Here is a 24,325-nt window from a genome sequence, read left to right on the forward strand (position 1 = left end):
CTCTTTCCCTGTCTCCCTCTATCTCTAAAAAATTCATTTAAAAAAATCAGGAGGGATATCTCAGCTGTGCAGGTCTCCTTCTATAGAGCAAGGGGTCCAAGCCAGGCCCCCCCCACCCAGCTAAGGTTCCAGTGACGGGATGAAAAGTTCACTAACTTTTGGTTGGGAAAACCAGTGGGGATTGTGGCTGAGTGATATAGAGGATGCTGGAATCCCTTCTTAAAGGGCCAGCGCATGGAATTATTCACTGAGGGACTCACTAGCTCTGAGCTCTAGCACTAGGGAAGCAGCTCCAAAGACAACAGAAACAAAAGGGAGGAACTGAATTGTATGGCTTTAGGGCAAGGACTGGAAGGGAAGCTTTCTACCAGACAGAAGTACTAGCAAAAGACATTGTTCCTCTTTTCAGTCCTTGCCCTGCAGGCACAGGAAGGTGCCATGTCAGAGACTCCATCAACGTGACTACAACCACCATGGAGATTCCTTAAAACCCCAACCCATTGGGATAAAAAATGGCAGCAGAACTGGTGGATGCTGCATGGACATGCTCCCAGGAACAAGCTGGAAATACAACTGAAATACAGAAAGGCTTTCTGAATAATAAACAGAAAACTCACAGGAGAGAATGCTGATACCCAAGGACCGAAGATGGAGACCACATAAGACTGGTAGGAGGAGCTGAGGCATGAAAGGGCTGGCCGGGCAGCCACAGACAGCAACTGAAGTCCTGGAGAGATATCTCAGCTGTGGAGGGGTGCCAATAAGAACTCTGGGATCTAATTCCAAAGCTGGGCTCCCCAGCAGAGAGCACCAAACTGAGGAGATAACCCACATAACATCTAGCTGTGAAAAGCAGTGGGGTGCTGTCTGCCAGGGAGTGGCAGCTGAAAGTTTGGGAACCCTCTTAAAGGGCCAATGCACAAAAATTCCCTGTGGAGCCACCCACCTTGTGCTCTGACAGAGGGACAGTGAAGTGGACTGGAGCTGTGAGACCAGAACCCAGGACTAGGAACTCGGGTGATAGAGCTCAGAAGGCAGACACCCCAAGTTTCCAGGGCTGAGTCATTCCCTCACGCAGCAGTGGACATCTTTCCCACATAGAAATTTGCCTAGCCTGGGGGGAAGACAGCTGACACATCCTATAGGAAAACACCTTGCCCTGAGGCCACATAAGAGATTAAAATGAACAATTAGCCTCCAGACAGAAGCAACTGCTCCATCCTGTTGAAAAAACTTTCCCTACACCTGACAACAATTACCTGGGGGCAATTCAAGCTGGAATCCTATTAGTCTGTAGACAGAGGGGAGGGCGGGGGTCTCTGGAGGTTTTGAGTCTTTGCCTGATCCAATTAGTCAGAAACAGCTTTTAACACTGTCCAGCAGGAGAGATTGAGAGGTGTAGAGGATCTAACTAATACATAGTCACATACCCAGACAATCAAAATGAGGAAACAAAGAAACAACCCCCAAATGAAAGAACTAGAGAATTCTCCAGAAGAAGAGATAAATGAAGCAGAGATAAGAAACTTATCTGAAACAGAGTTCAGAGTAATGATGGTAAAAATGCTCAACAGTATGAAAAAAGATATAGTAATTATGAAAAAAGAACAGTCTGACATAAAGAATGACATAACACAAATAAAGAACACATTGGAAGGAATACACAGCAGATTAGGGGAAGCTGAGGATCAATTCAGTAAATTAGAAGACAGAGTTGAAAATATCACTCAATTAGAGAACCAAAAGAAAAAATCAATTAAAAAACAGGAGGACAGCTTAATGCAGCTGTGGGACAACGTGAAACATAACAATATTAGAATAGCAGGTGTGTCAGAAGAGGCAGAAAGGGAGAAAGTAATAGAGAGGTGTTTGAAGAAATAATTGTAGAAAACTTCCCTAACCGGGTAAAGGAAAAAGTCACACACGTTCAGGAGGCACAGAGAACCCCAAACAAGAAGAACCCAAACAGACCCATGCCCAGACACATCATAATTAAAATGCCAAAAATTAAAGACAAAGAGAGAATCCTAAAGGCAGCAATAGAAAAGAAAACTTACCTACAAAGGAGTTCCCATAAGGCTGACACCTGATTTCTCATCAGAAACTCTACAGGCCAGAAGGGAATGGCATGAAGTACTCAAGGTAATAGAAAGCAAGGATCTGAGACCAAGATTACCATATACAGCAAGGATATCATTCAAAATAAATGGTAAAATAAAGAGCTTCCCAGACAAAAACAGGCGAAAAGAGTTCATAACCACCAAGCCAGCATTAAAAGAAATGCTAAAGGGATTGCTGTAAGGGATTGTTGAGAAGAAACAGAAAGAGAAACCTAGCCATACAGAATTAAAATGGCTATAAATAAGTACCTCTCAATAATAACGCTAAATGTAAATGGATTAAATTCTCTAATCAAAATGTGTAGGGTAGCTGAATGGATATAAAAAGATGACCCAACTTTATGCTGTCTACAAGAGACCCACCTCAAAACAAAAGACACACACAGGATGAAAGTGAAAAGATGGGAAAAATTTTTCCATGCAAATGGAAAGGGAAAAAAAGCTGGAGTAGCAATACTCATATCTGACAAAATAGACTTTAAAATGAAGGCCATCACAAAAGACAGCAAAGGTCACTACATAATACTAAAGGGATCGATCCAACAAGAGGATATAAACCTGGTAAACATTTACGGACCCAATAAAGGTGCAACTAAAAATATAAAAAAACTTTTAGAGGACTTTAACGGAGACATTGACAACAATACAGTCATAATGAGGGACTTTAACACCCATCTGACTTCCCCGGACAGATCTTCCAGACAAAAACTTAACAAGGAAACAGAGACTCTAAAAGACACACTGGATCAGATGGATTTAATAGACATTTATAGAGCATTTCACCCCAATGCAGCAGAATATACATTCTTCTCAAGTGTACATGGATCATTCATAAAGACAGATCACATGTTAGGACACAAAACAAGTCTCTATAAGTTCAAGAAGATTGAAGTCATATCAAACATCTTCTCAGATCACAATGCAATGAAATTAGAAATCAACTACAGTAAAAACACCCTAAAACATTCAAATACATGGAAGCTAAATAGCATGTTATTAAACAATGAATGGGTTATCAATGAGATCAAGAAAGAAATAAAAAATTTCCTGGAAACAAATGAAAGTGAATACACAACAACCCCAAATCTCTGGGGCATAGCAAAACCAGTCCTGAGAGGGAAGTTCATAGCACTACAGGCATATCTCCAAAAAAAAAAAAAAAAAAAAGAAAAGAAAAAGAAAAATCAGCAATAAACTATTTAACCCTACAACTTAAAGAACTAGAAAGAGAACAACAAGACAAGACCAGAGTAAGTAGAAGGAAGGAAATAATAAAGATTAGAGCAGAAATACATACCATAGAGATTTTAAAAAAACAACAACAATCAATGAAACCAAGAGCTGGTTCTTTGAAAGGATACACAAAATTGATACACCATTAGCCAGAATCATCAAGAAAAAAAAAGAGAGGACCCAAATAAATAAAATCAGAATCGAAAGTGGAGAAGTAACCATGGACACCACAGAAATACAAAGGACTGTAAGAAAATACTATGAACAACTATATGTTAACAAGCTGGACAATGTGGATGAAATAGACAAATTCCTAGAAAAATACAATATCCCAAAACTGAATCAGGAAGAATTAAAAAAAAAACTGAACAGGCCAGTAACAACTGATGAAATAGAAGCAGTAATCAAAAAACTCCCACCAAACAAAAGACCAGGTCTTGATGGCTTCACAGGGGAATTTTTCCAAACAATCAAAGAAGAACTAACACATATACTCCTCAAACTATTTCAGAAAATCCAAGAGGAAGGAACACTTCCAAACTCTTTTTATGAGGCCAGCACTATCCTAATACCAAAACCAAATAAAGACACTACAAAGAAAGTGAATTACAGGCCAATATCCCTGATGAACATAGATGCTAAAATTCTCAAAATATTAGCAAATCACATCCAGAAATATATTAAAAAGATCATACACCATGATCACGTGGGATTTATTCCAGGGATGCAAGGCTGGTACAATATTCGTAAATCAATAAATGTGATATATCACATAAACAAATTGAAAGACAAAAATCACATGATCATATCAACAGACACAGAAAAAGCATTCGACAAAATCTAACACCCATTTTTGATAAAAACTCTCAGCAAAGTTGGAATACAGGGAGCATATCTCAACATGATAAAGGCCATATGTGACAAACCTACAGCCAACATCACACTCAATGGGCAAAAACTGAAACCATTTCCCCTAAGAACAGGAACAAGACAGGGATGCCCAATTTCATCACTCCTGTTAAACACAGTACTGTAAATGCTAGTCATAGCAATCAGACAAGAAGAAGAAATAAAAGGCATCCAAATTGGAAAAGAATAAGTATTATTGTCATTATTTGCAGATGACATGATACTATTCATAGAAACCCCTAAAGACTCCATCAAAAAAACTACTAGACTTAATAAATGGATTTGGCAATGCAGCAGGATACAAAATTAACTGAAAATTAACACCCAGAAATCTATGGCTTTTTTATACACCAATAATGAACTCACAGAAAGAGAAACTAAAAAAAAATCCCATTTACCATTGCACCGAAAAAATTAAGATACCTAGGAATAACCTTAACTAAGGAGGTCAAAAACCTATACTCAGAAAACTACAGGACGTTGAAAAAAGAGATAGAGGAAGACATAAACAAATGGAAGAATATACCGTGTTCATGGATTGGTAGAACCAACATCATTAAAATGTCCATACTACCCAAAGCAATCTACAGATTCAATGCAATCCCCATTAAGATACCAACCGAATATTTCACAGACCTAGAACAAATTCTCCAAAAATTCATCTGGAATAAAAAAAGACCCCGAATAGCTGCAGCAATCCAGAGAAAGAAGACAAAGTAGGAGGGATCTCAATACCAGATATCAAGCTATATTACAAAGCCACTGTTTTCAAAACTGCATGGTATTGGCACAAGAACAGACATATAGACCAATGAAACAGAACAGAGAACCCAGAAATAGACCTAAGCCATTATGCTCAATTAATAGCTGACAAATGAGGCAAGAGCATACAATGGAGTCAAGATAATCTTTTCAATAAATGGTGTTGGGAAAATTGGACAGTTCATGCAAAAAAAGAAAAAAATGAAACTAGACCACCAACTTACACCATACACAAAAATAAACTCAAAATGGATAAAGGACTTAAACATAAGATGGGAAACCATAAAAATCTTGTAAGAATCCATAGGCAGCAAAATAGCAGACGAATGTCTTAGCAGTATCTTTACCGATACAGCTCCTAGGGCAGTGGTTCTCAACTTTGGCTGCACATTAGAATCACCTGGGAATCTTTTTCAAATCCTGATTTCTAGGCCTCATCCTCCAGAAATTCTGTTTCTTTGTTACTAATGTTGTGGCCCCATCCCATAACAAAGAAACAGAATTTCCGGAGGATGAGGCCCAGAAATCAGGATTTTAAAAAGATTCCCAGGTGATTCTAATGTGCAGCCAAGGTTGAGAACCACTGCTCTAATGCTTTCTGTAGCACAGCTTAACAAATAAAACCTAAGCCAGAGTCAATGTACTTGAATCTAAGAAAACAAAACTCAAAAACAACTAATCATAAACATTCAACTAGATTTTCTTGAACCTGAGAAAATCAAACTCAAGAACAATTATTATAACAGCCAAATCACTAAATTTCCCCAAAAAAGGCAAATATTTAAGCTATAGCCAATTACTTGCTTTGCTTTTTCCCCCATATCTTCGCTATTAAAACCTTTGCCCCAGGTCCCACCTGTGGAGTACCCTGAATCATTTTCAGTTTTGGTGCTGCCCATTCAAATCATTTGCTCAAATAAACTTTTCAAAATGTAATGTGTCTCAGTTTATCTTTTTACAATACCATTAAAAAACAACAGAAAATGAAATAAAACAAATATACAAAATACAAGTCCAAATGTTTTAAATTATTAAATTGGATTTAACAGACATAAAGTTACTATTAAATTACTATATAGGTTTTTAAATACTTTCCATACTGATTTCCTGGGTAATCAGTAGTAGGCACTTTGGGTAGTGCAGGGCTAGATGTCAGCCCATGACACCTAGCTCCAGCTCCTTGCTCTGAAGCTCCAAAGGGCTTCAAAGGAAGCCCCAGTGTTCAGCAGAGTATTGCAAACACAGTGCTTGAAACACAGTGCTACACACACACAGCTGGCTACTAATGCACATTAGATGGGTGAGATAAGCATCTGCAAATCAATTCTACCAAGATTTCTTTTCCAACAACTTTTCCATATGAATTTAAAAAAATAGCATGTGGAAATTATGTATGTAGTGAAATGAGTTTCCCATCTCAAATCTAGAAAGAAAAAATGTAAAACCAATAGCTAGAGAAGTATTTTCTGCATTCATCTATCATTCATTTACCCCTTTAACGAATTTTGTTGGCTCACTAATACCAGGTACTAGATTATTAAAAATAGAAAATATATCAAGAAAATTTATATAAATATCAAAGATCTTCCCGTTATGGAACTTCCAAAAGTTTCCCATCACTAAAAACAACATGGCTTTCTAGCAATCCACACTAGTATTTGCTTCATTTACTCAAACTGAGCAAGAAATGATAACTTTGGATTTGAACATAACTTGAATGAGGGTAAAGAAATGTAAATGAACTGAACATCTATTGACTAATCTATGGTAAAATTATTTCTCCAAATATGAACATTATGGTGCCACAAAGTCATTTCACCCAAGCAGGCCCACTGTTTCCTAAAATTTTACTTAGTTTTTCTTTGGCTACAAGATTTCACCTACAACAGACATATTCAGACAGATTTGTTTTCGATGAATAGATATTTGCATCTGGTAGGATTTTTGTCTTTCTCATTAAACAAAAATTTTGCAAAACTAGTTGGAAATCTACACACTTAAACAAGTAATCTTGGGTCTCTGTCTCTCAGTTTACTAATTTTTCACTTTTTGCTCTATACTTTAAATTTATACATTAAATTACTTACCTAGGTAGCTAGTTCCCCAACTATAATCAATTATCTTAATGGTAACAAATGGCTAAAAATATTAGCAAAATAGATCAGTGAAAATATGACATTTTGGGGCTAGAGAAAACAAACAAACCTGGAAAACCTTTTCATGGTGATATATGATAAAATGCACTTTACATCCAGAATCAGAGACCTGGTTTCAAGTCTGAGTTCTACCTCTCTATAGCTGTGGAATTCATGAACAAGTTACCTAATTTTTCCAGGCCCCAGTTTTCCTATTAGGCATCCTTCAGAGGGATGTTGTAAAAGGAAATAAAATTGTATATAACAGGAAATTGAAAATGTGAAACCATATACCAACGGTACCTAGTTAGAAGTATAACCACGCTTTGCACCCAGCCATTAGGGATTCACCAGCATGGAGCATCAAGTAAGATAGATTGCTTACTACCACACTGAAAAATGGCTTTCCAGTTTTACTTTCCACTTTCTGGAAGGCATTAACATTTTAATTTTAGCAGTGCTAGAGGGAAGAGGAATAGGTAAAAGGACAAACTACAGTGAAAAAGAATTTATTGAAGTAAAATGACTGCTTGTTACAAGTCAAGGGGTTACTCTAGATTGAAAGAGCTAAGGCAACCAAAGCTAGTATTTATGGTAAACATCCCTATACATATCTGTGCTAAATTAGGAACCACCAGTAACAAAAGAACTAGTTGTATCAATATAATAAAACCCTAATATGCAAATCGATCAAATGGCAGAACGACCGGTCGCTATGACGTGCACTGACTACCATGGGACAGACGTTCAATGCAGGAGCTGCCCCCTGGTGGACAGTGCGCTCCCACAGGGGGGAGCGCCACTCAGCCAGAAGCCAGGCTCACAGCTGGTAAGCACAACGGCAGTGGAGGGAGCCTTTCCTGCTTCTGCTGCAGGTGGGCGGTAAGAAGCAAGGGGTCCCAGACTGCGAGAGCCCCAATTGAGAGAAGGATGTCCGCCAAGGGGTCACAGACTGCGAGAGGGTGCAGGCTGGGCTGAGGGACTCCCCTTCCAGTGCACAAATTTTGTGCATCGGGCCTCTAGTATCAATATAAAACCCCCCACAGGCTACAAAATATTACAAATATGAATATAAAAGAGTAGCCTCCAACAAAAAACAGGAAGGGTGAAGAGGCAACAACAGGACAATGGCTGTCACTGTGCTCACTTTAAGTGAAGAAACATTTGGTTATCTCACTCTGAGAAAACAGGAAATATAAGAACAGATCTGTCAGAATGATGAGACAAGAGAAACAAGAAAGAAGCTTGAGTATATGAGTAACATTTGCAAAGTATATCCACATAACTGAGATGACTACTGGAAATTATAATAAGTTAGTGAAAATCTGGACAAAGGGTTAGGTTTTATAACTTAGTGATGCTATTAATGACTCTAATATACAACTATTAAAATATTTTAAAGCATTTCTACTATAAAATACAATGGTATCTGATATGTAGAATTATATATTCAGAACAAATGAGAAAAATCATCCCACCATAATTTCTTTAATGTATATAAAACTTTAAAACTTACTGGATTCCACTGTCATCTGAAGCAAACTATCAATGACATTGGATAAGAGCCCTTTACTGGATATTCTTAGGTGATTTAATATTACTGGAACAGCTTGATACTCCAAAAATAAGATTTTTCCTTCATCTGTCTTCAAGTCCAAACAAAGAGAATCAAATGCCTGAGCCAGGTAGTCAGCTGAAAAACAATATGCAAAATCCACTTCCATATTAATAGTCCAGCTGGTAACCAGAAACAGAAGGTACAAAGGGAATATCATAACTTTAACAAATTCAAAAGTGAAACAATTTAAATGACCAGAGATTACAGGCTAAATTTAGATATTCCATGCCTAACTAATTTGTTAGAACTCAAGTGGGAAAAGAGAAAAGGAACTACATTATGATATAGTAAAATTTTATTCAAAATTTTCATATTTTAACATTGAAATAATAATAAACCCCATTTCTATGTTATATCAAGAAAACAAATGATGTTTAATAGTAAATATCATAATTAGTGTTTATTTTTCATATTTGATTATAACAATCACTTCCATAAATTTAAACAGTATTAGTATTTCTTTTACAACAGCTTCTAAGATTATACTTTTTGTTGTTGCTGCTTTCTTAATGTTTACCTATTTCAAGATATCACTTTATACAAACTTGCTGCATGAGTTTTAAACTAGGATTTCTGTCTCCTAATAAAGATAAAACATTAGCATTTAAAAATCAACTTCAGAAGATTGGATTAGCGCCAGTGTGTTACTTTTTGTTATACATCTGCCATTATGAACAGCAAGATTTCATCATGGCCAATGCTATGATGGCACCTGCCAGATCAGAAGCCTGGAACTTTCTTATAGATGTTCCATAGATGATTGGGAAGCTTGTAAAGCCAGGATTAAGAAGTATAAATTTAACCAGAATCAATACAAATGAACTATTAAGATACTCATATAATTATACTTCAATACACCAAACAACCCAAGATACTATTCTTACAATGATTTTACATTGTGCTTTTAACAACACAAGAATATCCTAGTTGCCTGGCTGGTGTAGCTCAGCAGTTGAGCATCGACCCAGGAACCAAGAAGTCACTGGTTCAATTCCTGGTCAGGGCACATGCCTGGATTGCAGGCTCAATCACCAGTAGTGAGCATGCAGGAGGCAGCCGGTCGATGTTTCTCTCATCGATGTTTCTCTCTATCTTTCTCCCTTCCTCTCTCTCCAAAAATCAATAAGAACATATTTTAAAAAAACACACAATATCCTAGTTTTCTAAAACTCTCATCCCAACATACTATGCAAAAGAATAAAAAACTGTTCATGTCATGCAAGTACTAGTGAGTTAAATTTTCTACTGAGACTTCTATTTAAAGACTCAAAAATGGTCCTAGCTGGTTTGGCTCAGTGGGTAGAGCCTGCGGACTGAAGGGTCCCTCCCAGGTTCGATTCTGGCCAAGGGCACATGCCTGGGTTGCAGGCCCAATCTCCAGTGGGGGGTGTGCAGGAGGCAGCTGATCAATGATTCTCTCTCATCATTGATGTTTCTATCTCTCTATACCACTCCCTTCCTCTCTGAAATCAATAAAAATATATTTTAAAAAAGACTCAAAAGTGCCCTTGAAAATATGGCAGAATCACTTTATTAAGATTCACTGTCTTTTGGCCTACTGTTGTATTTCTTCTCTGCTGTTTCAGCTCACATAAACTAAAGAAATAATTAAGGACCCTAATTATTAAGAATGAAAAGCTGAGAGTAACCTGTGTGAAATTAAAATATATGTAAAAGAATTTTTAGAAATTAAGATCTGTGCCTATGAATCACTGCATTTTTACTTTTGATAGAATTTAGTTCAAAGAACCCTAAAATTATTGCATTTAATTTTTGTAGTTTAATAAAACATTGCAAATAAATGTATATTTAGGTTAAGCAAAGTTGCTAGATTCTGTCTAGACTTGCCTTATTTAACAACCTACCTTTATTTAGAAACAACTCAGGCAGAAGAGTATAGATGAATCCTGAATTCAATTCTTCATAGGAATGAAAGTTTTTTTTTTGTTTTTTTTTTATATATTTTATTGATTTTTTACAGAGAGGAAGGGAGAGAGATAGAGAGTTAGAAACATCGATGAGAGAGAAACATCGACCAGCTGCCTCCTGCACATCTCCCACTGGGGATGTGCCCGCAACCCAGGTACATGCCCTTGACCGGAATCGAACCTGGGACCTTTCAGTCCGCAGGCCGACGCTCTATCCACTGAGCCAAACCGGTTTCGGCATGAAAGTTTTTAATCATAGTGCTTGACCTACTGTATTTGACACAAATTACTTCACTTCTTATTAATATACCACCTGAGATTAAATAGGCTGAATGCTATATGATATATAGTAAGTTTGCAAACTTAAAAAACTGTCCTTTGTTAATTTGGGGAAGGTAAAAAATAGTATTTGGTTATTTTTTTAATATAAACTTTTAATTGATTTCAGAGAGGCAAGGAGAGGGAGGGAGAGATAGAAATATCAATGATGAGTGTGTCATTGATTAGCTGCCTCCTGCATGCGCTCCACCGGGGATCAAGCTTGCAACCCAAGCATGTGCACTGACCGTGAATTGAACCATGACCTTCTGCTTTATAGGTCAACCTGAAACACTGAGCCACACCAGCCGGGCATATTTGGTTACTTTTTAAGTAGTTTTACCTTTTAGGGAGAATTGAAAAAATAATTACATATATTCTTATTATAATTTCCCTAAAAGGGAAAATTTCCTAAAAACAAGACAAATTTAATTTCTGAGAGTTTTTAAGTTTTAGTTCTCAATTGTATAAAAACTAATTTATTTTTATGAGTACGCTGTATTATTGAGTTTTAAAAATGCTGACATTTAACTATAATCTTTTTTATTCCTTATCAATAGTCAATCTGTTGATCTCAATCAGCATGAAACAGTTTCCTGTTAGTCTATATGGCAGATTAAAAAATCAGAATCCCTGTAGCAACTCCCAACAAAAAGTGAACTTAACATTACTGCCCATCCTCTAAATCTGGGCTAACCTTGTGACCAGTAGAATGCAGCCGAAATGACACTTGGGTGTTAGAAACCTGAGTCTGGACTTCAAGAGGTCAAGCCTCTTCCAGTCTCCAGCTGGGCAGTCTACTGACACATGTGATAGCCCCAGGCTAGCCCACTTGAGAATGAGACACCAAGCAGAAGGAGGCCCCATATATGTTAGCAAGCCCAACCAAGAATAGGGGAGCTCAGCCCAGCCCAAGCACCCAGCTGAGCTAAGTCCAAGTTACCAAACCAAAGAACTGTGAGCTAGCAATTATTATGGTTGTTGTTTTAAGCAATTAAGTGTTTGGTGGCTTATGAAGCAACCATAGAAACCTAGTGCAATCTAATAGACTTCAATTCTGATCTCAATTAAAATCTACTCTTAGAAATTGATAATGATGATGATGTTTACAAGGATAGCAGCCAGCATAATGAGAGATTATTATATGCCAGACTCTGCTAAACCTTCATATTTTCATTTAATCTTAAAAAAATAAAAATTGTGGTGGAGAAACAGAAAAGGGACCTGCCCAATGTCACATAGCTAGTAATAGGGCTGGGATTCAAACCTAAGCTGGCTGACTCCAGAGTTGAAGTTCTTAGCTACTACATTACATTGCCATCTTATCAGATCAAATCTTATTATTCGAGAACAATGTAATACCCTACATTTCTCTAGACCTGAAGCATAAGTACATAATTTGTGAATACATGAATCTGCATAAATTTAGGGCTAAGTGTTGAGTAGGACAGGACAGTAGAACTAGCCCCGATGCACATTTTAAAGCAGTGGTCGCCAACCTTTCGGACTTCGCGGACCACTCAGACTACCCGTTGGTGACCGCTGTTTTACAGAGTATATTTTGATTTAAAAAGAATAAAGTCCCTAAAACAATTCTATCAGATAAAATTCTTGATTTTAATGATCATCTTTACATAGATCAAATGTGTACATACTGAAGGTTTTATAAATTAAAATGTTTTTCACATTGCCCTGGTTGGTGGCTCAATTGGTTGGATTGTTGTCCCGTGCATCAGAAGGATGTATGTTCAATGCACAGTCAGGGCACATATCTAGGTTGCAGGTTCGATTCCTGGTCAGGGCAAGTGCGGGTGGCAGTGGATTGATGTTTCTCTCTCATTTCTCTTTCTCTCTCTCTCTGAGCCTGTTCTCGGGTGATGATTAAAAAGTGTTTTCACATTGATTCCCACGCCTACATACTTACAATTGTTAATGACGTATAACGTTGTACTATCCTCATGATATTGTTAAGGGCCTGATTTTGGGGGTTCAAGAAAGATCTGGATCCCTTACATTTGCCTGACCCTCAGTTTGCTCTTCTGTAAAAATGACAATACCATCTACTCTATAAGGTTATTGTGGGACATAACATTTGAAAAAAACCAAGTGAATGACTAGAAAAATGCCAGCAATGGTGCAAGAATTCATTTAATGTTCATTTCCTTCATTCCAATTGTGGGTATGCCAGTTATTTATCCTTGAACATTATTACAAACAGCAAATTAACACCCTTGAACTTTTTTCCCTTCTGAATTATTTTCTTGCAATAAATCTTATTAAAGGTTATAATACATTTTGGTTGCGCCTGTAAGAAAATGTACTTAAAAATGATTACAATTTATAACACGATAAAAATTATATGTTTCTTCTCAGTGACACATTATATTTGATCATTTTCCTTTTTTAAATGTAATAAATGAGGTTATATCTGACAGTTGATTTTATTTCAGTGATTCAGCATAGCATAATGATTAAGAGTGTAGGCTTAACCTTGCTATGCCTCAATTTTTTCATTTAGAAAACTGAGATATTAATAATACTGATACCTCATAACCTTTTGTTGCTGCTGTTGCTAATCCTAACCCTTTTTTCCATTGATTTTTGGAGAGAGTGGAAGGGAGGGAGTAGAGGGAGAGGGGAAGAGAGGAGAGAGAGACACATGGATTGGTTGCCTCCCTCACAGGCCCCGAATGGGGCTGGCGGTCAAACCTGCAACCCATATACAATGCCCTTGACCGGGAATCAAACCCATGACAGTTTGGTCCATGGGCCGATGCTCTAACCACTGAGAAATACTGGCTAGGGCTCTAATAACCTTTTAAGGATTAAATGTAATGTAAAATGCTTAGTAATGTAAAATGCTTAGCCCATAACATAGTAAGTGCTATGTGTTGTGTGTGTATATATTTATATCTCAGGAAGTACATATTCTTAGCAAGTCGTATAGTAGGGTCAAGAGGGTGGGTGGGCTTTAGAGACAGAGAGAGCTGAGGTGAATCGGACTCTCAAATACTGGTTGTGTGGCCTTGGCACAATTATCTAACCTCTGTAAACTAATAACTGCTAATATGGGATAATAATCTTCAGAGATAAAAAAGAGCTAGCATTGTAATGTCAAATTCACAAGTGTGACCTATGTTGATTCTTGTATGAATTATCTATTTGCACTATTGTTCTGATTTAAGAGTTTTTATGTTTAGCCATGACCAGTATGGCTCAATGCAGAGGCAGTCGCACATTGAAGGGTTGCGGGTTCAATTCCTGGTCAAGGGCATGTACCTGGGTTGCAGTTTGATCCTCCATGCCCGTCAGGGTGTGTGCAGGAGGCAACCAATTGATCTCTCCCCCCCGCCCCCCCCCACTCTTCCTCTGTCTAAAAAAATCAATGGAAAAAATATCCTCCAGTGAGGATTAACAACAACAAAAAGTTTTTATGTTTACATTTTCAGTTCTCCCAGAATTTTTGCACTGTATTGTAAGAGAGCCTATTTAAATTATATTCCCCATGTGTAGCTAGCGATGGACATTACTTTGAATAAAGCACTTTTGATGTTTCTCTTGAAATTATCTTGTTTTCTTTGATTACAAAATCTGTATTATTAACTGGTATACCTGGTAGAGTCTCACTCTTATTTCCCATGGAAACTAGCACAGTTTTTAAATCTCTCAGAACTTCCATTAAAACATTTTTTTATTTCAAATGACTAATTCTGAGCTTTTTAAAAAGAGAAAAATGGTAAAAAGACACCCATGTTGCACCACTTTCACTTAGATAAAGCTGCTATATTTTACTATACAGTCTTTTTTTTTAATAAAGAGAAGTTACAGAAAAAAAGTGAATTCAACAAAAATTAATCATAGATGGGGGTGGTTTTACAATTTGGGAAACCAAATTGTCCCTTTATTAGCTTTGTCAATTAATCAAAATTAGGGGAAGATGTTTTTATGAAGGATTGTTATTTTTGTACACAAGGCAATCTGTAACTTTTTAAACACATTTTAATATTTTTAAAATGTATCATTTAGATTTTTAATAAGATAGCTAATATCTTTCAATTAATTCCATTCATTCTGCCTGTTTGGTAATCCTATATAATAAAGAGGTAATATGCAAATTCACCATCACACCCTCATAAGATGGCTGCCTACGACCAGGAGGGTTAATGAGGGATGACCAAATGACTGAACAAGCAGGCTGCCCAGGGCGACCAGGTTGGCAGGGGGGTTAGTGAGGGACGACTAAACGACTGAACAGCAGTCTGTGTGGGGTGACTGTGAAGGGCGACCAGGCCGGCATGGGGGGCAGTTGGAGGGTGACCAGGCCAGTGGGGGGGGGGGCAGGTAGGGGCAACCAGGCCAGCAGGGTAGGGAGTAAGAGACAACCAGGCCAGCGGGGGGGGGGGGGGGGCATTGGGGGCACACAGGCCACCAGGGGGGCAGTTGGGGGCAATAAAGCTGGGGGGCGGGGGGGCAGTGAGGGGCGACTAAGCTCGCAGAGGGGAGCAGTTGGGGGCAACCAGTCCAGCAAGGGGGGCAGTTAGGAGTGCCAGGCTGGCAGGGAGGGGTCAACTGGAGGAGCCTGGCTGGCAGCGGGGGGCAGTTAGGGGCGACCAGGCCGGCAGGGGGGGCAGTTAGGGGCGATCAGGCCGGCGGTGGGGTGGGGGGGCAGTTAGGGGAAACCAGCCAGGCAGGCAGGTAAGCGATTAGGAGCCAGCGGTCCAGGATTGTGAGAGGGATGTCAACTGCCGGTTTAGGCCCGATCCTGGGGCTCATGAAGGAGGCAACCAATCCATGTGTTTCTCTCACATCAATGTTTCTCTCTGTCTTTCCCTCTCTCTTCCACTCTCCTTAAAACCAATGGAAAAATATTCTCAGGTGAGGATTAACAACAACAAAACAAACAACAACAAAAGAAAGATCAATGATGAGAGACAATCATCAATTGGCTGCCTTCTGCAGGCTCTCTACTGGGGATCGAGCCCCCAACCCGGGCATGTGTTCTGACCAGGAATTGAACTGCAATCTCCTGATTCATGGGTCAACGCTCAACCATTGAGCTACGTTGGCCAGGATGTATTCATGTATTTAGATGAAAGGTAACATTACATATGTTTCTTAAAATTTCTTAAAATAAATTAATGAGACATTATTTAGTCTGATTTTTCAATTTCCATTTTATATCCTAAAATTTAGATTACATTTGAAAATATAAACACTTTTCAGGAATACCCAATAATAACAAAAAATTTGACTGAAAATTATTGGAAGCTGTCTTTCTTCACAAAAAGACTTTAACAAAAAAGACTACAGGATAAAAAAAAAAAATGCTTACATTGATTTTGTAAACAGGCACCCTACCTGAAAAGAAATTGGACAAGATTCATAAGAAAAAAATGAGACAGGTATGAAGTGATTCGGATAGGTAAAAGATACTATTATGTGAACTCTCTGGTTAGAGCCTTTGTTTATTACCAGTTACCACAGAGAGTTTAAAATTCACTAGTACTGTATCAATATTAATAAACTGCAAACACACTGTTGGCAAAAATAGTAAGTTGTAGAAAAATATGGTAAAATGTAATTTATAGATTTTAAGAAATGATAAACCAAAAGTAATGTGGTTTTTAGAGACTCATATAAACAGCATTTGAGAAGCATTTGTCATCCAACCATCTACACTAATAAAAGAGAAACATGGTAATTAGTGTACGACCGCTACCCTTCCCATTGGCTAATCAGCATATCCTTATGCAAATTAACTGTCAGCCAAGATGGCGGCCAGCAGCCATGCACTGAAGCGAACAGGGAGGCTTGCTTGCTCCAGTGATGGCAGACTCCAACGTTCCCCGCCTGACTTGCCGGCCTCTCAGCTGCAACTCTAAGCAACTATGTTGCAAATATAGAAGCTAAACAAAACCCTAGAAACCAGCTTTCAGTCAGCCAGGCTTCAGCCAGCCGGACCGCAACATTGTATCAAATACAGAAGGTAAAGGCCAGAAACCTGCTTTCAGCAGCGAGGCCTCAGAGCTAAAGCTGGCCCAGAATAGAAAAAAAGAAAAAGAAAAAAAGGAGCAGTTGGGAGCTTCAGTCACCCGCCAGCCTGAAAACGGCCCTGATCCCCTCAGCCAGACTGGCCAGGCATCGCAGTGGGGACCCCCACCCTGATCAAGGACACCCTTCAGGGCAAGCCAGCCGGCCCCCACCCCATGCACCAGGCCTCTATCCTATATAGTAAAAGGGTAATATGCCTCCCAGCACCGGGATCAGCGGAGCCGCGAGGCCTCCTGGCACCGGGATCAGCGTGACAGGGGGCAGCGCCCAAACCCCCTGATCACCCTGTGGCTCTGTGTGTGACAGGGGGTGGGGCCACAACTCCCCTATCGGCCCTACTTTGTGAGTGACAGGGGGAGCTCCTCAACCCCCCTGTTCGGCCCTTCTTTTTTGACACGGGGGGGGGGGCCCCTCCAGCCCACCCTCTCCTACAGGCCCTGCTCTGTGTGTGACATGGGTAGAGCCATAACCTCCCCATCAGCCCTGTCCTGAGTGTGACAGTGGCTGCGCCCCAACACCCTGATCTGCCCTGCTCTGTGTATGAAAGGGGGCGGTGCCCTAACTCCCCTATCGGCCCTACTCTGTGAGTGACAGGGGGCAGCGCCCCAACCCCCTGATCGGCCCTGCTCTGTGCGTGACAGGGAGGAGCTCCCCAACCCCCTGATGGGCCCTGCTCTGTGCGTGACAGGGGGCAGCGCCCCAACCCCCTGATCGGCCCTGCTCTGTGCGTGACAGGGGGCAGCGCCCCAACCCCCTGATCGGCCCTGCTCTGTGCGTGACAGGGGGTGGCGCCGCCACCTCCCCATCGACCCTGCCTTGAGTGTGACAGGGGGCTGTGCCCCAACCCCCCAATCGGCCCCACCCTGAGCATGACTGAGGGTGGCATCGCAACCTCCCAATCCGCCCTGCTCTGTGCATGACAGGGGGCGGCGCCCCAACTCCCCAATCGGCCCTGCTCTGAGCCCGACCAGGGGCTGCACCTAGGGACTGGGCCTGCCCTCTGCCACCCAGGAGCAGGCCTAAGCCAGCAGGTCGTTATCTCCTGAGGGGTCCCAGACTGCGAGAGGGCACAGGCCGGGCACAAATTTTTGTGCACCTCCCCCCCCCCACGGTGCACAAATTTTTGTGCACCGGGCCTCTAGTCCTATCTAATAACAGAGAAACATGCAAATTGGTGTCACTCCGCTACCCTTCCCATTGGCTAATCAGGGCGATATGCAAATTAACTTCCAGCCAAGATGGCGGTTAACCGCCAACAAAGATGGCGGCTAATCTGCATACTGCAGGCAGGATGGGACAGCGCCATTCTGCCTGCCCCACCGCCATCCGGGCCTGCTATCTGTGACCCGGATGGCAGGCGACCCCTGTGCGACCCGACCCAGGGCTGGCGGGCATGACCCTGGCGGTCTGCCAGCTGTCACGCCCCCAACTGGCCCTCCCGCTGGGAGATCCAGCACTGGCGCAGCGACTGCTGCCCGTCAGCCATCAGTCACGCCCCCAACCTGCCCTCCCACCTGGAGATCCGGGCTGGGCGGGCGACTGCGACCGCCAGCAGATGCCCCGCAGTCTGATCTCCACAGCAGTCGCCCGCCAGGCCGGATTTCCCACGGGAGATCCGGCCCTGCTGGGGCGACTGCTGCCCGTCAGCCATCAGTCACGCCCCCAAACTGCCCTCCCCACCCTGGAGATCCCGGGCCGGGCGGGGCGACTGAGACCGCCAGCAGACCCCCCCGCCAGCCCGGATCTCCCGCAGGAGATCCGGCACTGGCGGGATGACTGCTGCCCGTTAGCCATCAGTCACGCCCCCAACCGGCCCTCCAGTGTTGACCCAGGCTTCCGGGGACAGTGTGGCTCTCTGTCACCCCAGCTTTCTTCATCACAGCTATGGAAAGTGACAGCAGGGAGGAGGAAGTCCCACCCCCACAGAATCATCCAGAATCAGCTGTTAGTCACACAGCTCTCAGTGGCCTGACAGGCAGGACTCTCATTCTCCTGCATCTCAGACGGTGTCAGTAGACAGGTAGGACAATGTCCAAAGAGAAACGGTTGATACAAGGTAGCTCTGTCGCCGAAAAGTGCCGGCGTTATCGACAGAAAATGTCTGCAGAGCAACGTGCATCTGATCTTGAAAGAAGGCGGCGCCTGCGACAGGATGTATCTGAAGAGCAGCTACTGGAAAAACGTCACTCTGATGCCGAAAAACACTGGCGTCATCAACAGAAAATGTCTAAAGACCAAGGTGCCTTTGAAGGGAAAAGAAGGCAGTGGCGACGACAGACTATGTCTAGAGAACAGTCATCAACAAGCACTACCAATACCGGTAGGAACTGCCTTCTCAGTGAAAATGGAGTACATGAGAATGCAATTCTCGAACATAGTTGTGGTGGAATGACTGTTCGATGTGAATTTTGCCTATCCCTAAATTTCTCTGATGAAAAACCATCCGATGGGAAATTTACTCGATGTTGTAGCAAAGGGAAAGTCTGTCCAAATGATATACATTTTCCAGATTACCCGGCATATTTAAAAAGATTAATGACAAACGAAGATTCTGACAGTAAAAATTTCATAGAAAATATTCGATCCATAAATAGTTCTTTTGCTTTTGCTTCCATGGGTGCAAATATTGCATCGCCATCAGGATATGGGCCATACTGTTTTAGAATACTCGGACAAGTTTATCACCGTACTGAAACTTTACATCCTTCGGATGGTGTTTCTCGGAAGTTTGCTCAACTCTATATTTTGGATACAGCCGAAGCTACAAGTCAAAGATTAGCAATGCCAGAAAACCAGGGCTGCTCAGAAAGACTCATGATCAACATCAACAACCTCATGCATGAAATAAATGAATTAACGAAATCTTACAAGATGCTACATGAGGTAGAAAAAGAAGCCCAATCTGAAGCAGCAGCAAAAGGTATTGCTCCCACAGAGGTAACAATGGCAATTAAATACGATTGTAACAGTGACCCAGGTAGATATAATTCTCCCCGTGTAACTGAGGTTGCCGTCGTATTCAGAAATGAAGATGGAGAACCTCCTTTTGAAAGGGACTTGCTCATTCATTGTAAACCAGATCCTAATAATCCAAGTGCCACTAAAATGAAACAAATCAATATCCTGTTTCCTACATTAGATGCAATGACATATCCTATTCTTTTCCCACATGGTGAAAAAGGCTGGGGAACAGATATTGCATTAAGACTCAGAGATGACAGTGTAGTCGACAATAATACTAGAAAAAATATAAGGACACGAGTCACCCAAATTCAGTATTATGGATTTCATCTCTCTGTGAGGGACACGTTCAATCCTATTTTAAATGCAGGAAAATTAAGTCAACAGTTTATTGTGGATTCGTATTAAAAAATGGAGGCCAATCGGATAAATTTCATCAAAGCAAACCAATCTAAGTTGAGAGTTGAAAAATATAGTGGTTTGATGGATTATCTCAAATCTAGATCTGAAAATGACAATGTGCCGATTGGTAAAATGATAATACTTCCGTCATCTTTTGAGGGTAGTCCCAGAAATATGCAGCAGCGATATCAGGATGCTATGGCAATTGTAACGAAGTATGGTAAGCCTGATTTATTTATAACCATGACATGCAACCCCAAATGGGCAGATATTACAAACAATTTACAACGCTGGCAAAAAGTTGAAAACAGACCTGACTTGGTAGCCAGAGTTTTTAATATTAAGCTGAACGCTCTTTTAAATGATATATGTAAATTCCATTTATTTGGCAAAGTAGTAGCTAAGATTCATGTCATTGAATTTCAGAAACGCGGACTGCCTCATGCTCACATATTATTGATATTAGATAATGAGTCCAAATTACGTTCAGAAGATGACGTTGACCATATAGTTAAGGCAGAAATTCCAGATGAGAACCAGAGTCCTCGACTTTTTCAAATTGTAAAATCAAATATGGTACATGGACCATGTGGAATGCAAAATCCAAGTAGTCCATGTATGGAAAATGGAAAATGTTCAAAGGGATATCCAAAAGAATTTCAAAATGCGACCATTGGAAATATTGATGGCTATCCTAAATACAAACGAAGACCTGGTAGCACCATTTCTATTGGAAATAAAATTGTTGATAATACTTGGATTGTCCCTTATAACCTGTATTTGTGCCTCAAGTATAACTGTCATATAAATGTTGAAGTTTGTGCATCAATTAGAAGTGTCAAGTATCTATTTAAATACATCTATAAAGGGCACGACTGTGCAAATATCCAAATTTCTGAGAAAAGTATTATCAATCATGACGAAGTACAAGACTTCATTGACTCCAGGTATGTGAGCGCTCCTCAGGCTGTTTGGAGACTTTTTGGAATGCGAATGCATGACCAATCTCATGCAATCACAAGATTAGCTATTCATTTGCCAAATGATCAGAATTTATATTTTCATGCAGATGATTTTGCTGAAGTTTTAGATAGGGCTAAAAGGCGTAACTCAACTTTGATGGCTTGGTTCTTATTGAATAGAGAAGACTCTGATGCACGTAATTATTATTATTGGGAGATCCCACAGCATTATGTGTTTACTAATTCTTTGTGGACAAAACGCCGAAAGGGTGGGAATAAAGTATTAGGTAGACTGTTGACTGTGAGCTTTAGAAAACCAGAACGATATTACCTTAGACTTTTGCTTCTGCATGTAAAAGGTGCGGTAAGTTTTGAGGATCTGCGAACTGTAGGAGGTGTAACTTATGATACATTTTGTGAAGCTGCTAAACACCGGGGATTATTACTTGATGACACTATCTGGAAAGATACGATTGACGACGCAATCATCCTTAATATGCCCAAACAACTACGGCAACTTTTTGCATATATATGTGTGTTTGGATATCCTGCTGCTGCAGACAAATTATGGGAAGAGAATCTCATTTTACTGAAGATTTCTGTTGAAAATTACACCGAAGAGAAGGTGCCTGTGTGAACTGTGAAACGCATGCCCTTAACGAAATTCAGGAGGTATTCACATTGCATGGAATGAAATGTTCACATTTCAAACTTCCGGACTATCCTTTATTAACGAATGCAAACACATGTGATCAATTGCACGAGCAACAAAGGGCAGAGGTTTTGATAAATTCTCTGAATGATAAACAGTTGGCAGCCTTTCAGACTATAACTTCAGCCATCGAAAATCAAACTGTACACCCCAAATGCTTTTTCTTGGATGGTCCAGGTGGTAGTGGAAAAACATATCTGTATAAAGTTTTAACACATTATATTAGAGGTTGTGGTGGTACTGTTTTACCCACAGCGTCTACAGGGATTGCTGCAAATTTACTTCTTGGTGGAAGAACCTTTCATTCCCAATATAAATTACCGATTCCATTAAATGAAACTTCAATTTCTAGACTCGATATAAAGAGTGAAGTTGCTAAAATCATTAAAAAAGGCCCAACTTCTTATTATTGATGAATGTACCATGGCATCCAGTCATGCTATAAACACCATAGACAGATTACTAAGAGAAATTATGAATTTGGATGTTGCATTTGGTGGGAAAGTTCTCCTTCTCGGAGGGGATTTTCGACAATGTCTCAATATTGTACCGCATGCTATGCGATCGGCCATAGTACAAACGAGTTTAAAGTACTGCAATGTTTGGGGATGTTTCAGAAAGTTGTCTCTTACAACAAATATGAGAGCAGAGGATTCTGCTTATAGCGAATGGTTAGTAAAACTTGGGGATGGCAAACTTGATAGCAGTTTTCATTTAGGAACGGATATTATTGAAATCCCCCATGAAATGATTTGTAACGGATCTATTATTGAAGCCACCTTTGGAAATAGTATATCTATAGATAATATTAAAAATATATCTACACGTGCAATTCTTTGTCCAAAAAATGAGCATGTTCAAAAATTAAATGAAGAAATTTTGGATATACTCGAAGGAGAGTTTCACACATATTTGAGTGATGATTCCATTGATTCCACAGATGATGCTGAAAAGGAAAATTTTCCCATCGAATTTCTTAATAGTATTACCTCTTCGGGAATGCCGTGTCATAAATTAAAATTGAAAGTGGGTGCAATCATCATGCTATTGAGAAATCTCAATAGTAAATGGGGTCTTTGTAATGGTACCAGATTTATTATCAAAAGATTACTACCTAACATTATCGAAGCTGAAGTATTAACCGGATCTGCAGAGGGAGAGGTTGTTCTGATTCCAAGAATTGATTTGTCCCCATCTGACACTGGCCTCCCATTTAAATTGATTCGACGACAGTTTCCCGTAATGCCAGCATTTGCGATGACTATTAATAAATCACAAGGACAAACTCTAGACAGAGTAGGAATATTCCTACCTGAACCCGTTTTCGCACATGGTCAGTTATATGTTGCTTTCTCTCGAGTTCGAAGAGCATGTGATGTTAAAGTTAAAGTTGTAAATCCTTTTCCCAAGGGAAATTAGTCAAGCACTCTGAAAGTGTTTTTACTCTTAAAGTGGTATACAGGGAGATATTAGAATAAGTTTAATCACTTTATCAGTCATTATTTGCATCAGTGTTGTTTTTACCTCATGAGTTTTTTGTTATATCATTTTATTATTGTTTATTTATTAATAAAATTATGTATTATTTTCATATACATTGTACTCATTTCCTTTTATCTCTCACACTTTTATTATAGAGAAAGGGCAAACAGCAACATTAAAATATTTCCTCTAATTAATTCCCTTTCAATGTGCACGAATTTTGTGCACCGGGCCACTAGTAATAATAATAAAAGGCTAATATGCACATTGACTGAACAGCAGAATGACTGGTTGCTATGATGGACACTGGCCACCAGGGGCAGATGCTCAATGCAGGAGCTGCCCCCTGGGGGTCAGTGCACTTACATATGGGAAGTGCCACTCAGCCAGAAGCTGGCTCATGGCTGGCCAGCGCAGAGGTGGTGGCAGGAGCCTCTCCCACCTCCCTGGCAGCACTAAGAATGTCCAACTAACGGTTTAGACCCGATCCCTTGGGGGCCTAAGCCTTTAGTCGGACATCCCCCGAGAGCTCCCTGGCTGCCAGAAGGATGTCTGACTGCAAGCTTAGGCCTGATCCCGTGGGGAGGGGGCCTAAGTCGACAGATGGACATCCCCCAAGGGGTCCTGGACTGCAAATGGGCGCAGGCCGGGGCCAAGGGACCCCCCCCGCCACCGAGTGCACAAATTTTTGTGCACCAGGCCTCTAGTGTTTTCATATTTGACAACTCATTT

The 24,325-nt window shown here is 40.5% G+C and overlaps 1 protein-coding gene across 1 annotated transcript in view; it reads right to left on the reverse strand.

Annotated features, from left to right (window-relative positions):
• The window catches only part of CCDC138 (coiled-coil domain containing 138), a 204,581-nt gene that overhangs the window by 45,348 nt on the left and 134,908 nt on the right, over positions 1 to 24,325 (reverse strand). Inside the window, exon 13 of the mRNA XM_023751377.1 lies at positions 8,676 to 8,852. Coding sequence (XP_023607145.1) covers positions 8,676 to 8,852 — 177 coding nt within the window. The remainder of the gene's footprint in view (positions 1 to 8,675; positions 8,853 to 24,325) is intronic.

Source organism: Myotis lucifugus, unplaced genomic scaffold, assembly GCF_000147115.1.
Source record: "Myotis lucifugus unplaced genomic scaffold, Myoluc2.0 scaffold_21, whole genome shotgun sequence".
NCBI classification, from domain to species: Eukaryota; Metazoa; Chordata; class Mammalia; order Chiroptera; family Vespertilionidae; genus Myotis; species Myotis lucifugus.